The 20,216-nt window shown below is 41.3% G+C and overlaps 1 protein-coding gene across 1 annotated transcript; it reads left to right on the top strand.

Annotated features, from left to right (window-relative positions):
• The first annotated feature begins 5,828 nt into the window (after positions 1 to 5,828).
• Positions 5,829 to 18,877, top strand: LOC141110425 (uncharacterized). The gene is made up of 5 exons (XM_073601769.1): positions 5,829 to 6,050; positions 10,213 to 10,329; positions 12,650 to 12,799; positions 15,107 to 15,247; positions 18,598 to 18,877. The coding sequence occupies exons 1-5, from the start codon at positions 5,999 to 6,001 to the stop codon at positions 18,798 to 18,800; spliced, it is 663 nt and encodes a 220-aa protein (XP_073457870.1). The 5' UTR covers positions 5,829 to 5,998; the 3' UTR covers positions 18,801 to 18,877.
• The last annotated feature ends 1,339 nt before the right edge of the window (positions 18,878 to 20,216 follow it).

The raw sequence follows: 20,216 nt of genomic DNA on the forward strand, positions 1-20,216 counted from the left end.
TAAATAGGCCGAGGTCAGTAACAGCCAGGCAGTGCAGTACAGAATCATCAGGCAAAGATGAGTCCTGTACACAGGCCAAGGTCAGTAACAGCCAGGCAGCGCAGTACAGAATCAGCAGGCAAAGATGAGTCCAGTAAACAAGCCGAGGTCAGTAACAGCCTGCAGCGCAGTACAGAATCAGCAGGCAAGGATGAGTCCAGTAAACAAGCCGGGGTCAGTAACAGCCAGGCAGCGCAGTACAGAATCAGCAGGCAAAGATGAGTCCAGTAAACAGGCCGAGGTCAGTAACAGCCAGGCAGCGCAGTACAGAATCAGCAGGCAAAGATGAGTCCAGTAAACAAGCCGAGGTCAGTAACAGCCAGGCAGCGCAGTACAGCATCAGCAGGCAAAGATGAGTCCAGTAAACAGGCGGAGGTCAGAGAGATTGGGTGAACAAGGTTAATGCAGGAACATAGGCAAAGTCCAGGAGAAAGTCGGGTCATACACGGGTAAGCAGGTTCAATGGATCATGTCGCATGAATACAGGAACAAGTTGAAGACCATCGAGCGACTGCTCATGGTGACAGGCCAGTTTAAATAGGCAACAGGGCACCAAGCACGCATGAGCATGTGCATGTGTACGTGTGCGTGCATAAATGCGAGCACAAATGCGAGCACGATAAACTGGAATAGTACATCTATTGTCTCTTTGCCTACAAGTATTGGCATGTGAGCAATAGATATGTGCGATCAGTTTCGTACGAATCGAAAATTTGTACGAATTTCCGTAAATTCGTACATTCGGAAGGATCCGAAATACGAATTGCTATGCTTCTGAATTTTGTACGAAATACGAAATTTCGTTTACGAATTTCGGATCCAAATTCCGTTACAACGGAAACGAGAATGTTAGTTAATTACGATTATTCTTTGTGATGAAGTTAAAAAAAACAGGAAGTCAGCACAGCATAGGGATGGTGGGAGCCCCTCATAATAAATTCATCATAATGAACATTCGTAATTGTTACGAAAAGTTAACGAACCTGACGAAAATTTGTATTTCGTACGAATCCAAATTGAATTTCGGAGAAGAATAGTGGTTAAGTGATTGAATTTCAATTTGCAAAGCATGGTAAGCCAGTACTTCTCAAAACGTGGTATGTGCATTCATCGATTGAAAATGTACTATAATTTTATTTTTAAAGCGAACCTGTAATCTGAAAAGCAACTAGTTTACTTGCGAACTGCAGTCAATAATAGGAAGATAAAAATGAATATTCCATTCAAAGTTAAAATAAAAAAGCAGCTTTTGTTTAAATAATCACCTACAATCCAGAGCTGCCTCATCGGCATTTCTTGTCAACCACTCAAAGTCTTCAGTCTGACTGCCAGAATCGTTCCATCCCTTTCATGGAGCTCCGGCTGTCATGGAACTGCCCAGTCTGTGAACGAGAAGCATCGCAGGGATGAGCTCAACACTCTCTCTTTCTTTCCTCCAATCAATATGCTTCTTTTTAGCACATAAACCAAAAAGACAGTAGAAGTGGTTTTCTCAGCTAAGCACACCCTCCTGCCTCCATGTCTGAGCTAAGCGTAGATGGATTCCAGGAAACATGACTACATGAATCATCTGACTTTACTCAAGATGGCCATGGCCAGAAATGCTAGAGGGGTGTCTTTTGAAGTGATTTCTCAACAAAATAAAGCATGCAGACATGGACATGGGGAAGTTTGCTTTTAATATTAACCCCTTGACACCCAGGCCAATTCGAACAACTCTGTCAAACAATCTGCAATTTTTTTTTTTTTGCTAGAAAAATACTTAGAACCTCCAAACATCATTTTTTTTTAAAGCTCTACAGAATGAAAGGGGTGTTGCAATTTTTTATGCCGCTCGGTATTAGTGCAGTGTTTTTCAAATGCAAAGAAAAAAAAAAAAAAAAAAATACACTTTAATTAGTTTTAGTGTACACAAACACAATATAATACACAATTTATGGTAAAGTATAAAAGTTTATGTAACGCCGAGTAAAAAGATACCAAACATGTCTCACATTAAGTGCTTGCCGACCAGCCGCCGTCATTTCACGGCGGGAGGTCGGCACGACCCCGCGAGCCGTCGTAGCTATACTTCAGCTCCCAAGATCGGGATAGCAGGCGTGCAGCCGGGCCCGCTGCACAGTGGGGGATGCCGATGCTCGTGATGACCACCGGCCACGAGCGATCGCGGGCACGAGAGGCAAAACAGGGACGAGTGTGTGTAAACACACAAAACCCTGTTCTGTTCTGAGAGGCGTGACTTCCTATTAGCGAGGAACCACGATCCGTCACTTCCTCTAGTCAGTCCCCTCCCCCTACAGTTAGAAACACACACAGGGAACACACCTAACACCTTGATCGCCCCCCTAGTGTTAACCCCTTCCCTGCTAGTGACAGTTTTACAGTAATCAGTACATTTTTATAGCACTGATCGCTGTATTAATGCCAATGGTCTCAAAAATGTGTCAAAAGTGTCCGATCTGTCCGCCATAATGTCACAGTCCCAATAAAAATCGCAGATCGCCGCCATTACTAATAAAAAAAAGATAATAACAAAAATGCCATAAAACTATCCCCTATTTTGTAGACGCTATAACTTTTGCACAAACCAATCAATATACCCTTATTGCGTTTTTTTTTTTTTTTTTTTACCAAAAATACATAGAAGAATATATATCGGCCTAAACTGAGGAAAAAAAAAACTTTTTTTTATATATTTTTGGGGGATATTTATTATAGCAAAAAAAAAATTTTTTATTTTTTTCAAAATTGTCGCTCTTTTTTTGTTTATAGCGCAAAAAATAAAAAACACAGAGGTGATTAAATACCACCAAAATAAAGCTCTATTTGTGAGAAAAAAAGGACGCCAATTTTGTTTGGGTGCAACGTCGCACGACCGCGCAATTGTCAGTTAAAGCAAAGCAGTGGCGAATCGCAAAAAAAATGGTCCGGTCATTCAGCAGCCAAATCTTCCGGGGCTGAAGTGGTTAAAGCTGAGCATGCCTGTGGAAAGACAACAAACTACGGTACAATAAATTATCCACAGCCAAGGCTTTAAAAGCCTTTACAGGTTACTGGATTGGACTTACACAGAACGTCTTGTCCTAGAATTATTGCTCTCACTTTGATGTTCAGGGTGATACCTGCGAACGCGGTTTACGTATGCGCGCGGGACCAACATGGGCATTCACCTTTGCGCGTCAGCACAGGGGGCCGGGGGTGCTTTAAGGTTTTTCTTTTTTAATCTATTTTGTTTAATTGTTTTATTACATTATCCTTTTACTTTTTTTTAATCATCTTTTTTTCTATCACAAGGGATAAATAATATCCCTTGTGATAGCAAAGGCCATGACAGGTCCTCTTTATGGAGAGATATGGAGTCAGACTCCAGACAACACCCCATATCTATTTTCTGGCCTACAGAGCATTTGATCTAACCAAGATCGGTTTGATCAGATGCTTTCACAAGCCGGTAAGGGCTTCTTTACTTCAAACTGAAACCGGAAGTGACAAACATCCTCGTTGCTTCCGGTTTGTGACGTCACACAGTGGGAGGAACGACATCAGTTCCTCTCACTGTGTGCCCAGAAGCTGATGCTGCCGGTCGCCTTCCTTACTGGGCTCCCCAATAAGGAATGCGAAGTACATTTGTGAGGTGTGCCTGACCTCACAAATGCTCTTCTGGAAGAATGGTCAAACATTCCCATAGACACACTTCTGAACCTTGTGGACGGCCTTCCCAGAAGAGTTGAAGCTGTTATAGCTGCAAAGGGTGGGCCAACTCAATATTGAACCCTACAGACTAATGCCCCGTACACACGATCGGACATTGATCGGACATTCCGACAACAAAATCCATGGATTTTTTCCAAAGGATGTTGACTCAAACTTGTCTTGCATACACACGGTCGCACAAAATTGTCGGAAAATCCGATCGTTCTAAACGCGGTGACATAAAACACGAACGTCGGGACTATAAACGGGGCAGTAGCCAATAGCTTTTATCTCTTTATTTATTCTGAGCATGCGTGGCACTTTGTGCGTTGGATTTGTGTACACACAATCGGAACTTCCGACAACGGATTTTGTTGTCGGAAAATTTTATAGCCTGCTCTCAAACTTTGTGTGTCGGAAATTCTGTGTGATGGAGCTCTACCAGACAGGTCTGATGGAGCCCACACACGGTCGGAATTTCCGACAACAAGGTCCTATCACACATTTTCCGTCGGAAAATCTGACTGTGTGAACAGGGCATAAGACTGGGATGCCATTAAAGTTCATGTGTGTGTAAAGGTAGGTGTCTCAATACTTTTGGTAATATAGTGTATGTTTAATTTGTTGGGTATACAGTAAATCCTTGGATTGCAAGCATAAATTGATCTAGAAAAATGCTTTTAATCCAAAGCACTTGTATAGCAAAGCAAATTTCCCAATAAGAAATAATGAAAACTCAAATGATTCGTTCCACAACCATTTATTCATAGGTCCTTCAGTTTATAGTCCATATAAAAAGATTATAGCAATGTGATCGGTTGTGTAACCATAAAATGTCCATCCACAAATGGAAGCCTCCACAAGGGGATTAGAGGCAAAATCCAGCGCGAGCTACAGAGTATTAACTGGTTTTTACCAAAAATATGTAGAAGAATACGTATCGGCCTAAACTGAGGAGAAAAAATGTTTTTTTTAAATATTTTTTGGGGATATTTATTATAGCAAAAAGTTAAATATAATGCGTTTTTTTTTCAAAATTGTTGATATTTTTTGTTTATAGCGCAAAAAATAAAACCCCGAAGAGGTGATCAAATACCACCAAAAGAAAGCTCTATTTGTGGGAAAAAAAGGACGTCAATTTTGTTTGGAAGCCACGTCGCACGACCGCGCAATTGTCAGTTAAAGCGATGCAGTGCCGAATCGCAAAAAACGCACTGGTCAGGAAGGGGGGTAAATTCTTCCGGGGGGGAAGTGGTTAAAGAGAAGAGAAGCGCCTCTAATGCCCCGTACACACGGTCGGATTTTCCGACGGAAAATGTGTCATAGGACCTTGTTGTCGGAAATTCCGACCGTGTGTGGGCTCCATCACACATTTTCCATCGGATTTTCCGACACACAAAGTTGGAGAGCAGGAGATAAAATTTTCCGACAACAAAATCCGTTGTCGGAAATTCCGATCGTGTGTACACAAATCCGACGGACAAAGTGCCACGCATGCTCAGAATAAATAAAGAGATGAAAGCTATTGGCCACTGCCCCGTTTATAGTCCCGTCGTACGTGTTTTACGTCACCGCGTTCAGAATGATCGGATTTTCCGACAACTTTGTGTGACCGTGTGTATGCAAGACAAGTTTGAGCCAACATCCGTCGGAAAAAATCCTAGGATTTTGTTGTCGGAATGTCCGAACAAAGTCCGACCGTGTGTACGGGGCATTAGTGTAGCAATATGTTGCTAAATGTTGGACCTTCATTAAATGTAACCATATTGCTACACTTAGAGGCTCCTCTCTTCTCTTTTATACTCAGTTGTGACATGACGCTACTTGTATATCAAGTCAAAATGTATTTAAAAATGTTGCTTGTCTTGCAAAACTCTCTCAAACCAAGTTACTCTCCAACCAAGGTTTTACTGTATTTTACTATGCTATAGTTTTTTTGTATATTTTTTTTTTTGACTGTTGCTTGTGTTGAGGGGCCTGGTGGAGCAGAGATCTAGACAAGGATAATAGTGGGTTCACGCAGCAACTGTAACTACACAGCGAGCTATTGTCTTCAATTAACAAAGCTTAAGGTTGAGTTTGTCTCACCGGTTGCACAATTCTTCATTCACAGGCACACGATCCTGATATATAAACTGTTTGTAACTATGATGGAAACAACACAGGCGAACAAAGACAGTATTTCACCTTCCCACCCTCGGTGTAGTATATAAGAAGAGGTTTTGTAAACTGTCCTGCACTGGCTAAAATCCAATATCCTTCCATCATGACAATGGCTTTAGTAGGTCTGCTGGTTCTCTTTGCTCTCGTACCTTCAGGTAAGGAATCCAATGCTTTTGAACATTGAATCAACAAACGTATATATATATATATATTTTTATCCAAAGTTAATTAATTTTGTCCAATGTACACTTTTTTTTCAACAACTTAACTTCCTATAGATACAAATTTGTGATATAAAACATGGTATCTTATTCAAATAATTCATAAGCATGATGCAAAAATATTTTCACTGTATGATTTTATTTAAAGTAGAACTATAGGCAAAACTTATCTTTTGACTTGTAATAGAAATAAGCATGACAGGTCCTCGTTTTTGAGAGATCTGGGGTCAAGAAGAGCTAAGATCTCTCATTTACTTTTAAAAGTGAAAAAAAAAAAATTCAAATTAAATTTTGCTTTTAAGAGTAGAAAAAAATCATCCCTTTATGGTAAGGTGACCAGATTTTTAAAATGAAATCCGGGACGGATATATATATATTTATATATATATCCGTCCCCGGATTTCATTTTAAAAATCTGGTCACCTTACCATAAAGGGATGATTTTTTTCTACTCTTAAAAGCAAAATTTAATTTGAATTTTTTTTCACTTTTATATATATATATATTAAAATATATATATATATATATATTAATATATATATATATATATATATATATATATATATATATATATATATATATATATATATATATATAACTATTTTATAAGCATATTTTCCTCAAATAATATATGCAGTGTATGTGGTATGTGTTTATGTAATGATTGTATGGTACAGCATCTCACAAAAGTGAGTACACCCCTCACATTTTTGTGTGACAACACTGAAGAAATGACACTTTGCTACAATGTAAAGTAGTGAGTGTACAGCTTGTATAACAGTGTAAATTTTCTGTCCCCTCAAAATAACTCAACACACAGCCATTAATGTCTAAACCGCTGGCAACAAAAGGGAGTACACCCCTAAGTGAAAAGGTCCCAAAGTGTCAATATTTTGTGTGGCCACCATTATTTTCCAGCACTGCCTTAGCCCTCTTGGGGATGGAGTTCACCAGAGCTTCACAGGTTGCCACTGGAGTCCTCTTCCACTCCTTCATGACGACATCACGGAGCTGGTGAATGTTAGAGACCTTGCGCTCCTCCACCTTCCGTTTGAGGATGCCCCACAGATACTCAATAGGGTTTAGGTCTGGAGACATGCTTGGCCAGTCCATCACCTTTACCCTCAGCTTCTTTAGTATGGCAGTGGTCATCTTGGAGGTGTTTGGGGTCGTTATGTTGGAATACTGCCCTGCGGCCCAGTCTCTGAAGGGAGGGGATCATGCTCTGCTTCAGTATGTCACAGTACATGTTGGCATTCATGGTTCCCTCAATGAACTGTAGCTCCCCAGTGCTGGCAGCACTCATGCAGCCCCAGACCATGACACTCCCACCAACATGCTTGACTGTAGGCAAGACACACTTGTCTTTGTTCTCCTCATCTGGTTGCCGCCACACACACTTGTCACCATCTGAACCAAATAAGTTTATCTTGGTCTCATCAGACCACAGGACATGGTTCCAGTAATCCATGTCCTTAGTCTGCTTGTCTTCAGCAAACTGTTTGTGGGCTTTCTTGTGCATCATCTTTAGAAGAGGCTTCCTTCTGGGACGACAGCCATGCAGACCAATTTGATGCAGTGTGCAGGGTATGGTCTGAGCACTGACAGGCTGACCCCCCACCCCTTCAACCTCTGCAGCAATGCTGGCAGCACTCATACGTCTATTTCCCAAAGACAACCTCTGGATATGTCGCTGAGCACAACTTCTTTGGTCGACCATGGCGAGGCCTGTTCTGAGTGGAACCTGTCCTGTTAAACCGCTGTATGGTCTTGGCCACCGTGCTGTAGCTCAGTTTCAGGGTCTTGGCAATCTTCTTATAACCTAGACCATCTTTATATAGAGCAACAATTCTTTTTTCAGAACCTCAGAGAGTTCTTTGCCATGAGGTACCATGTTGAACTTCCAGTGACCAGTATGAGAGAGTGAGAGTGATAACACCAAATTTAACACACCTGCTCCCCATTCACACCTGAGACCTTGTAACACTAACGAGTCACATGACATCGGGGAGGGAAAATGGCTAATTGGCCCAATTTGGACATTTTCACTTAGGGGTGTACTTACTTTTGTTGCCAGTGGTTTAGACATTAATGGCTGTGTGTTGAGTTATTTTGAGGGGACAGCAAACTTACACTGTTATACAAGCTGTATACTCACTACTTTACATTGTAGCAAAGTGTCATTTCTTCAGTGTTGATACATACATACTTTTTTTTTACATTTATCTGACAAACAAGCAAACATGTTTGTCAACTGCAACTTGTTATGCTTAACTAATTGCATACAGATAATATTTGTACAAAACCATTACATATTTCCTGTCTAAAATGAGGAAACAGTCAGCAAGTGGTTAAGTTGCTCAATAAAATTGTGAAGTTTAGCACCAGTAGAAAACATTTTTTAATTTAAAAAAAAAAAAAGTAAAGCCACCATGGGGTTGATTTACTAAAACTTGAGTGCAAAAAAAAAGTGTAATTTCTTCAGTGTTGTCACATGAAAAGATAGAATAAAATATTTACAAAAATGTGAGGGGTGTACTCACTTTTGCGAGATACTGTATATACGTTATTTCTGGAAATAATTTCATACCAGCCCTATAGCATTATTACACCAGCCCAACCACATAACGTCATTATATTCTTGTTCATAAATGGGAAAACCATGCATTTTAATGCACAATTGAAGAGTATATTATACTCAACAGTGCCCATCAGCTCAGCTTTACCAGTGCCCATCAATGCAGCCTTACCAGTGTCCATCAATTCAGCCTCATCAGTGCCCATCAGCCCAGCCTCATCAGTGCACCCTCACCAGTGCCAATCAATGCAGCCTCACCAGTGCCTATCAATGCAGCCTCACCAGTGCCAATCAATGCAGCCTCACCAGAGCCCATCAATGCAACCTCACCAGTGCCCATCAATGCAGCCTCACCAGTGCCAATCAATGCAGCCTCATCAGTGCCCATCAATGCAGCTTCACCAGTGCCATTCAATGCAGCCTGGTCAGTGCCCATTAATGCAGCCTCACCAGTGTCCATCAATGCAGCCTTACCAGTGTCCATCAATGCAGCCTCACCAGTGTCCATCAATGCAGTATTACCAGTGCCCATCAAATGCAACCTCACCAGTGTCCATCAATGCAGCCTCACCAGTGTCCTTCAATGCAGCATTACCAGTGCCCATAAAATGCAACCTCACCAGTGCCCATCAATTCAGCCTCACCAGTGCTCATCAATGCAGCCTCACCAGTGCCCATCAGTTTAGCTTCACCAGTGCCCATCAATGCAGCCTCACCAGTGTCCATCAATGCACCCTGATCAGTGTCCATCAATACAGCCTCATCAGTGCCCATCAGTTCAGCCTCACCAGTGTCCATCACTGCAGTCTCACAAGTTTCCATCAATGCAGCCTTTTCAGTGCCCATCAATGCAGCCTGTTCAGTGCCCATCAGCTCAGTCTGTTCAGTGCCCATAAATTAAGCTTGTTCAGTGCCCATCAATGCAGCCTGTTCAGTGCCCATCAGCTCAGCCTGTTCAGTGCCCATCAGCTCAGCCTGTTCAGTGCCCATCAGCTCAGCCTGTTCAGTGCCCATCAATGCAGCCTGTTCAGTGCCCATCAGCTCAGCCGGTTAACTGCCCATCAGCTCAGCCTGTTCAGTGCCCAGCAGCTCAGCCTGTTCAGTGCCCATCAATGTAGGCTGTTCAGTGCCCACCAATGCAACCTGTTCAGTGCCCAGCAGCTCAGCCTGTTCAGTGCCTATCAATGCAGGCTGTTCAGTGCCCACCAATGCAACCTGTTCAGTGCCCATCAATGCAGCCTGTTCAGTGCCGATCAATGCAACCTGCTCAATGCCCAGCAGCCCAATCTGTTCAGTGCCAATCAGCTCAGCCTTACCTGTGATAAGTGCATAGCGAGCGAGGAGAGCAGAGTGGAGTGGGGGCCATCCTGCCCAGCCACGGATCAGACCTTATTGGTAACCGGGAAGCTTTTTTTTGGGGGGGGTCTAAGCAAAAAATCTCTCTGGTGGGAACAGGGCTTTACTAGTGCATAATGTATATTATACCTACATTTGTCTCCTTTGTAATTTTTTTTATAGGGTTTTCACTCTCCTGCATTAAATGTATCAATTTTAGTGGAACAGTCTGCACAGGCAGTGCGGAGACCTGCACGTCAGGATACAGTTGTGTCACCTCATTATCTACGACAACTTTAGGTACGTGAATTGTATTTACTGATAAACCTCAGGATTATTATTTTTAGGAAAAATTGTATCAGCCGCACTCCGATCTGAAGCAGTCCATAGATTAGGCAATTCCCGTTCCTTCCACCATGGGTGGAGAGAAAGAAAATCACTCGGATCCCCGAACGATTCAATCAGTGTTAGACATGTGCAGAACGAAAACATTTGTTTCGATTTGTTATTTAAATAATTTTGTTTAGTTAAATTCGTTAAATTCATTTACTTCTTCTCGGAATTCGATTCCTTTATTTGTTTTCAAATATTTTTTCTATTATATATTTTTTTAATTATATTCTTTTCTAATTTATTCTATTCAAATTTATTCTATTCAAAATTTGAATTTCGGAAGACAGTTATATTCTTTCTAGTTAATTCTATTCTATTTTAGTCTACTGTTTTTTCTATTCTATTTTCTTATTTTCTATTCTATTCTTTTCTATTCTATTCTAATCTTTTTTACTCAAAATTCGAATTTCGAAATATAGTTATATTCTTTCTCTTTTATTCTAATCTATTGTTTTTAATTTTATTGTATTCTTTTCTAATCTATTCTATTTGAATTCAAATTTATTCTATTTGAAATTAGAATTTCAGAAGACGGTTATATTCTTTATATTTCATTCTATTCTATTTTGGGCTATTGTTTTTTTCTACTCTATTCTCTTCTTTTTTATTCTTTTTTTTCTATTCTTTCAATCTATTCAAATTCAAAATTAAAATTTTGTAATATAGTTATATTCTTTCTTTTGTATTTTATTCTATTGTCTATTTTATTCTATTCTATTCTACTCTATTACATTCTATTCTAATCTTATCTATTAGAAACAGAATTTATTCTATTCGAAATTCAAATTTCAGAAGGTAGTTTTATTCTTTCTATTCTATTCTTTTATTTTCTACTCTATACTATTCTTTTCTATTCTATTCTTTTTTATTTTATTCTATTTTTTTTAATATATTATATTTCAATCTATTCTATTCAAAATTCAAATTTCTGAAGGTTGTTATATTCTTTCTATTCTATTATTTTCTGTTCTATTATTTTATTTTCTATTCTATACTATTCTTTTCTATGCTATTCATGTTTTTTCTATTTTATTCTATTTATTATTTTATCTTCTATTATTTTCTATTATCTTCTATTTCATTCTATTATATTCCTTTATTTTTTATTCTATTTTATTATATTATTTTATTTTCTATTCTGTTCTGTTTTACTCTATTCTATCCTTTTTTTATTCTATTCTATTATTTTCTATTCTATTTTATTTTATTCTTGTTTTCTAATTATATTTTAAATTCAAATACATTTTAGAATTCAATTAAAATTCTAAATCCAGCCGAATTTCATTTTGTTATTGTGGATTCGTTTTAATGCGTTACTATTGTAATTCAGAAATTCGGATACATCCAAATAACAAAAAAATGTGTCCGAATTTCGATTCAGAATGAAACAAACCACACATGTCTTATTAGTGTTAATGGGGGAATCCCACCAGCAGCACAAGGTGGGGAGCCTTCCCTGCCGGAAGAACACATTGATTACCACTGGCGGCTATATATTCTGCTACATATTTTTGGAAAAAAAAGATCCCAATAAGCAGATATTGATTGGTTTGCAGAAAAGTTATAGCATCAACACACGATGGGATATTTTTATGGAATTTTTAATTATTTATTTAGTAATGACGGCGATCAGCGACTTATAGCTGGACTGCGACATTGCGGCGGACAAATCGTACACTTTTGACAGTTTTTTTGGGGACCAGTGACACCAATACAGTGATCAGTGCTAAATAATATGCACTGTCACTGTACTAAAGACACTGGCAGGAAAGGGGTTAACATCAGGGGCGATCAAAGGGTTAAATGTGTCCCTAGGGAGTGCTTTCTAACTGTGGGGGAGGTGCTTGTACTGTGGGAAGACAGAGATCTGTGTTTCTAGCTTAGCAGAAACATAAGATCTCTGTCTTCTCCTGTCACAGAACGGCAATCTGCCTTGTTTACATAGCGAGACCGCCGTGCTGTCTGCCTTGGAAATGATCGCTGGGTCCCGCTGATTGGTTGCTGCTGTGTCCAAGCCCAGATGGTTTCCGGTGGTGCACGCGTGCGCCCCAGACCCGTAAATCGAGTCACGTACGGGTACGTGATTTCGCACTGAAGGGCCGCCCTGCCGCAGTACATATGGATGGGGCGGTCCGGAAGCGGTTAAAGCCAATAGATAAATTGTGTATCTTTTCTATCATGGGTGCATTGCTGACCGACTAATATTCACAAACTATTTGTATTTCAGCTTCAGGCAGCCCGACTTCAACTCTCACACGAGGATGCGCCCCCAACAACCAATGCAACATCACTGGAAGCTTAACCTTTACAGGCGGAAGGGTCGCAATCGCAACCGTGTGCTGCGACACCGACAACTGTGCGTCCGCCATACCGACCTGTGAGTACATTGGGAACATCCCTTCCTGTCTCTACCATAGATGTCGTAGTTACATAGCTGGTAAGGTTAAACAAAGATACCAGTCTATAGAGGTTCAACCAGAGGGTGTGTATTTGTTTAAGTTTATTTATGTCAGGTTGCTCATATCTCTTACTAGTTCTAGTATATAACCCCTTCCATAGCAACCTTTTTTTTTATTTATTTTTTATTTACTAACAGTCTAAATGCAACAATCGATACACATGAAACGCCAGTTTTTACATAACAGTGTAAATTTGCTGTCCCCTCAAATTATCTCAACACACAGCCATTAATGTCTAAACCGCTGACAACAAAAGTGAGTACACCCCTAAGGAAAAATTTCCAAATTGGGCCCAGTTAGCCATTTTCCCTCCCCGGTGTCATGTGACTTGTTAGTGTTACAAGGTCTCAGGTGTGAATGGGGAGCAGGTGTGTTAAATTTGGTGTTATCGCTCTCACTCTCTCAAACTGGTCACTGGAAGTTCAACATGGCACCTCATGGTAAAGAACTCTCTGAGGATCTGAAAAGAATGGTTGCTCTACATAAAGATGGCCTAGGCCAGTGATGGCGAACCTTGGCACCCCAGATGTTTTGGAACTACATTTTCCATAATGCTCAACTACACTGCAGAGTACATGAGCATCATGGGAAATGTAGTTCCAAAACATCTGGGGTACCACGGTTCACCATCACTGGCCTAGGCTATAAGAAGATTGCCAAGACCCTGAAACTGAGCTGCAGCACGGTGGCCAAGACCATACAGCGGTTTAACAGGACAGGTTCCACTCAGAACAGGCCTCGCCATGGTCCACCAAAGAAGTTGAGTGCACGTGCTCAGCGTCATATCCAGAGGTTGTCTTTGAGAAATAGACGTATGAGTGCTGCCAGCATTGCTGCAGAGGTTGAAGGGGTGGGGGGTCAGCCTGTCAGTGCTCAGACCATACGCCGCACACTGCATCAAATTGGTCTGCATGGCTGTGGTCCCAGAAGGAAGCCTCTTCTAAAGATGATGCACAAGAAAGCCCACAAACAGTTTGCTGAAGGCAAGCAGACTAAGGGCATGAATTACTGGAACCATGTCCTGTGGTCTGATGAGACCAAGATAAACTTATTTGGTTCAGATGGTGTCAAGCATGTGTGGCGGCAACCAGGTGAGGAGTACAAAGAGAAACGTGTCTTGCCTACAATCTAGCATGGTGGTGGGAGTGTCAGGGTCTGGGGCTGCATGAGAGCTGCCGGCACTGGGGAGCTACAGTTCATTGAGGGAACCATGAATGCCAACATGTACTGTGACATACTGAAGCAGAGCATGATCCCTCCCTTCACAGACTGGACCGCAGGGCAGTATTCCAACATAACGACTCCAAACAAACCTCCAAGACGACCACTGCCTTGCTAAAGAAGCTGAGGGTAAAGGTGATGGACTGGCCAAGCATGTCTCCAGACCTAAACCCTATTGAGCATCTGTGGGGCATCCTTAAATGGAAGGTGGAGGAGCGCAAGGTCTCTAACATCCACCAGCTCTGTCGTCTCTGTCGCGATGTTGTCATAGAGGAGTGGAAGAAGACTCCAGTGGCAACCTGTGAAGCTCTGGTGAACTCCATACCCAAGAGGGTTAAGGCAGTGCTGGAAAATAATGGTGGCCACACAAAATATTGACACTTTGGGCCCAATTTGGACATTTTCACTTAGGGGTGTACTCACTTTTGTTGCCAGCGGTTTAGACATTAATGGCTGTGTGTTGAGTTATTTTGAGGGGACAGCAAATTTACACTGTTATACAAGCTGTACACTCACTACTTTACATTGTAGCAAAGTGTCATTTCTTTAGTGTTGTCACATGAAAAGGTATAAAAAAAATTTACAAAAATGTGAGGGGTGTACTCACTTTTGTGAGACACTGTATATATATATATATATATATATATATATATATATATATATATATATACACACACACACATATATATATATATATATAGATATATATATAAGGCCTCCCCCTCCCTCAGGGTTATTGTGCAAACAAACAAACATAAAACAAAGTGAAACATACCATAAATATCTCAAAACTATAATTTGTATGAGATATTTATGATGTGCTTCACTTTTTATTGATCTTTTGCACATTAGCCCTGAGGAGGGGGGAGTTTTCAGTATCTATAGCTAAATCAGGGTTTTCAAATGCGAAACCGGTAATAAAGCTACATTTTGACTTCCTTGTCCCCATAAAAAAAAGGTCGAATTGTGATCATGTCAAACTAATAATTCTTCTTTTTCCGCAGTGCCATCAGCTACGAGTTCCTTAAACAATCTGACGTGCAGCACCTGTGCCTCAGGTACAAGTGACTTTTGTAGTTCTTCTAACACCCTGCAGTGTACGGGCCTTGAGACACAATGTGGACGATTGTCTACGACTACTACAGGTACATCTTCTGTTTTGTGACTTCCAGAAGCCTTGGCTCCTGGGAGATTGGTTTGCTACTGTTGATGTAGGATGACATTGAAGGGAATCAGCGCCTTAATGGCCATACACCCAGGCAGGTTCAATAGAAACTGGCCCGCATTTGGCCCGTGTGTATGACAGCTGGTCCAACAGAAGCAAAAGGTCTGGGTTCTGTCGAAGGGGCATGACCGGCTAAGGTCTGATCAGCATCTGATCAGTGCTCTCAACCAATGGCTAAAGGCCCGTATACACGGTTAGAAAATCTGAAGTTAAATTTCATCCGATGAACGACCTGCAGATTTTCTGATCGTTAGGTGGCTGCTTTTGACAGCCGATTAAGAATTTTCGGCAGACAAAAACTGGATGTGCAGGCTCCAAATTTTTTGTCTGATGTGACCACAACGTCCGATTTTTCTTTTCATTAGTACGGTTTTCTGACAAGAAAAAAAAAAAAAAAATGTGAAGAGCGAGACTAGGCATGCTCAGAAATGAAAGAAAACAAACAAAACAATTCAACACATTACGTCACTTCTGACGTTGAATTCTGTCGTCCGAAAATTTTCTGATGGTTAGTACCCTCTTCACTTTCGATTTGAGACTAGCATCCAACAAAAAACTGACGAAAATTTGTCCAATAATCTGACCGTGTGTACAAGGCTTAAGAGTGCTGACCAGTGAGCTCTGGTGGGGGGCCGTCCCCTCTGTGAGAACACAATAGCTCAGCAGGGAGATCGCTGTGCTAATGTTGGATAGTTAGTACAGGATCTCCTCCCAAGCTCTTCAGTTTTTTTTTTCGTTTAGCCCACTGGGTTGAATGAAAAATAAAACTGATAGTGTGTACTAGGTTTTACTTCTGGGCACCTGGGCATAAATAAATAATAAATAAAAAGCAAGTTTCACTTTAAAACAATGTAGCACTCCCTAGTGTGCTAAATGTAAATAGGTTTGTTAGTGTAGGAAAATTGGTTTGGCTGAAGGCCAGGAATGGGTTGAATCTGGGTCAGGGTTGAGTGACTCAGGGAAACTGGATGACTCAGCAGACAGCTCTTCTGGTGCCTCCCCCTGTTTTCTGGAACCTTGGAGAAGCTTTCAGATGCAGTGGTGAAAGCTTTGAGAGGCTTTTTGGAATATTTATGAGGGCCCCAACCGATCCCCAGCAGAAAGGGGCTGGAAGGGGCAGGCCACTTCATAAATAGTCATGAGTCATGCCAGTAGGGGCAGTCGGGTGGAAGATGGAGATGGAGTGCTGAGGAGGCTGTTGGTGGCCCTTAAGGGAGCCCCTTAGTCTGGGGGGGGGGGTGACTTCAGGCCTGGGGCTCGGGGGCTGGAGGAACCCTCTATATCACATGGAGTAATCCTTTCCTGGAGGCACGGGAGGTAGTGAAAGGACAGCAGAAGCAGGTCAGCACGTCTGGGAGATCTCCTGAGAAGTCAGCCAGGTGGGCTGGTGAGTGTTCAGTCTGGGAGAACTGTGGAGAAGTTAGCCTGGAGGGCTGGTGAAAGGGACAGCTGCAGCCAGGTGGGCTGGCAGTGCCTGAAGACCACAGGACCAAGCATAAGGAATGCGAGTCCCTGTCTGTAATGGTCCATTGCTATAAATCCTTTTAAAAGGGACATAGCTGGGTTTCTGCAAGCAAGAGTGTACTGGTGGAAGAAGATGGAATGTCTATAGGAAAAGTTGTCCCTGAAGTTGTTTGAAATCAAGTGGGCATCCCACAACCTCCAATCCCTATCCAAGGTATTGTGCCTCAATTACACAAAAAACAAAGTACTGGACTGTTCTCTGACTGAGTGCCTGTGGAAATTTGGTGTGCCTGGCTGTGTAGGGTGGGGAATCCTATTCTACTTTGGCTCCTTAGGGGGTGCGTTACAATAGAATTAAAAAGAGGATCAAAGTTGGGATTTGCTAAAGCCCACCAGCACAGCAACAGCAGGCTCATCAAGACACTTAAAAGCTGCTACTTGGACCTCATGTGGTTCTTCCAGTGAGTTCACGTGGTATTTTTGCTTTTTACAGTAAGTTCACCAATGTTTCAGCCAATACTGCCCCGTCCTTAGTGTCTGGGAAGCTGCTTGAGGTAAAAGGGGAGTGAGGCTCTCTCGGGATGTCTGCCAGTGACGTCGCTATGGGGTTGCGGAGGGTGCGGACCGCACCCGCATGACACCTGCCAGAGGGGTCATACCATCAAGAAGGAAGTGATATCCAATGCCGATGGTGTCACCCCTATCCGTGACAGAGCACGGATCGGTGCCTCGGCATTGACCGCATCATTTACAGGGGCCAGTTTGGGGTGCCCACCATGAGGAGAGAGCCCAACGCGCCAGCCTGCCCAGTGTCTACTTCTCTGTCCTGCTGTCACGCTGCAGTGGCAGGACAGAGCGCTGTGGCAGGCTAGCTAGGCGGGAGATGTGAAAACTTAAAATAAATTACTACCTGCTCAGAACCCAAAAGTTTAAAGTAGAACCATAGGCAAAACTTTTTTTTTCATTTGGATAGAGCAAGGAAGGGTTTTAACCCCTGTCAGGTTTTTTTTTGCCATCTGTTTCCCATTGCGGAGCTTTTCTCTTCACTTCCTGCCCTATAGCCAAACAGAAATCCTGGCAAATTAGGGGAATTCCTTGGGAACCCCCCCCAGATCACCAGAGCGCACCCCCCAGGACAGTTGCCTGCTGCTAATGGAAAGGTGGGGTGGGGTTAATGGGGTTAATGATCATGTGACGGCCCTGATTGGTGGTCATGGTGGTCACATGATTGGAAATCTCCCAATCGCAAATAGCAATTGGGAGATTTCCAATCATGTGACCACCATGACCACCAATCAGGGCCATCACATGATCATTAACCCCACCCCACCTCCTGGAATCCTAAATCCCTTAAAGGGCCAGGAGGCACCGACTCCAAAGGGTTAAAAATTGAGAAAAAAAATTTGCAATTCTGGGTGGGTTGGAGCCCTGTCTGGTAGGCTATACAGGGCCCTGTGATTTCTAATGGCAGCCCTGGAGGTCAGGTAATGATTTTGGATGAGAACACTTGGCTAACAATCAGCATTCCAATTCATCCCAAAGGTGTTCAGTAGGGTTAAGGTCAGGGCTCTGTGCAGACCACTCAAGTTCCTCTCAACCAAATGTGTCTGACCATCAACAGCCGCTAATATAGGCAATAAGCTGCATAGTCAGGTCGCGTGGTGAAATCAAATATCTAAATATACAGTACATGTAAGTAATTTTATATAGGTGGTATCTCAGTTTTAGAGGCATTGCCTTGCAAGCCCTTGTATTTTCCATTTTTTTTTTCTTTTGCTTTTTTTCATGTTGTTTTTAATCCCACAGGATCTGTAACATCTACATCCGTTATTCGCGGCTGTGCCACGCCAAGTGTCTGCAACTTGCTCGGAAACCAGCAGGTGACATACGGAGACGTAAATGTAAACGCAGTCGTGGCAACCTTCTGCAGTAATGGAAGCTTCAACCTCCACAGCTCATTTTATCTGCCCGCCTTCATCGCTCTCTTCTTATTCAAATTCTTATTTTAAAGATGTTCTTGCGTCTACACTTACATTTCGTAATGTGTATATTTTATAGTTATAATAAATTGTTTAAAATATAACAACTTAATCTGGAAATGTAATAGATAGGCAACTCCTATCCTCATATTGATTTGTGGTTTCAAATTAATAATACCTGCTGCAGTAGGGTACAGACACAAAAGATACACTCCACATCTTTCCAAAATAACTGTTCAGTTTTATTTGATGCAATTGAAGGTTTTCATACACATGAAACATTAATATTACAATTGTACTTTTATGGTAACAAGGGGCGTAACATAGGCAGGCTAAATTCTAATCAGAATGCAAATATGTAATGAAAACATTATTAGTGCCATGCGCGCAGTGAGTGCAGTGTCCAATACATACAAAATAGAATACAATGATATACAGAATTTACAAATTTCCTTTACACAACTCCATTTAACCTCTTCATGAAGAAGGTAAAACAAATCTTAATGCCTGAACACACAGGAGTAGGTTTACTAAAACTGGTGCATGGTAGCCAATCAGCTTCTAACTTCAGCTTGTTCAATTAAGCGTTGAAAAAAAAAACCTGGAGTCTAATTGGTTAGTATGCAGAGTTGTACCAGATCTTGCACTCTCCAGTTTTGATAAATACTCCTCACAGTTTTGCAAATTTGACATGTGCTAGTAAATTAAGAGTTGTACCCATAAGGTTTTTTTTTACCGGCGAATACGAGTACCGATACTTTGGGTCATATACTCGCCGATACCGAGTACCGATAACTTTGTGGTCCGATTTGAATCCATACAAAATTAATGGGCTTCAAATCACACTGCAAAAAAATCGCATGCGATTTGAACAGGAATGTGGTGCGGTTTCTGTTCCAATTGCATATGGTTTCCCACACCACTTCTGTGTGAGCCCAAAAAAAAATTAAAAAAATAGTGAAAACTATCAGGACTTTAACGGTACCAACATACAAAAAAAATGTATATAAAATGTAAAATTTTTTTCTACAAATGTTAAAAATGATGTTGCTTAGTTAGTTTTAGTTTATTTCAAAAAATATAAAAGAAAAAAAAATATTTAAAAGAAGTAATCATTCAATAGTAGACAATCACAAAACAAATAGTTACAAGAGAAGAAGAAAAAAAAACCTACAAAAAGTAAAAAATGTGTTTACATTTCTGAAAAGGAGTGGGAAGAAGTACATACTTATTTAATCCTACACCTTCTCCACGATTAAAAAATAAATTATTCAGAGTGTTTAAAATCACAAACACGTATAGTGACCTATTAAAGATACAATGATCATCTCCTACAATTGTTACATAGTATTCCCGTCATCATCCATATTGGAAATAGGGTGATGGTTTGCTTGCAATTTCTTCAACGTGTTTCACTGGTCAGAGGCCCGCTTCATCAGGAAGACG

This window comes from Aquarana catesbeiana, linkage group LG10 (genome assembly GCF_042186555.1).
Source record: "Aquarana catesbeiana isolate 2022-GZ linkage group LG10, ASM4218655v1, whole genome shotgun sequence".
Classification (NCBI taxonomy): domain Eukaryota; kingdom Metazoa; phylum Chordata; class Amphibia; order Anura; family Ranidae; genus Aquarana; species Aquarana catesbeiana.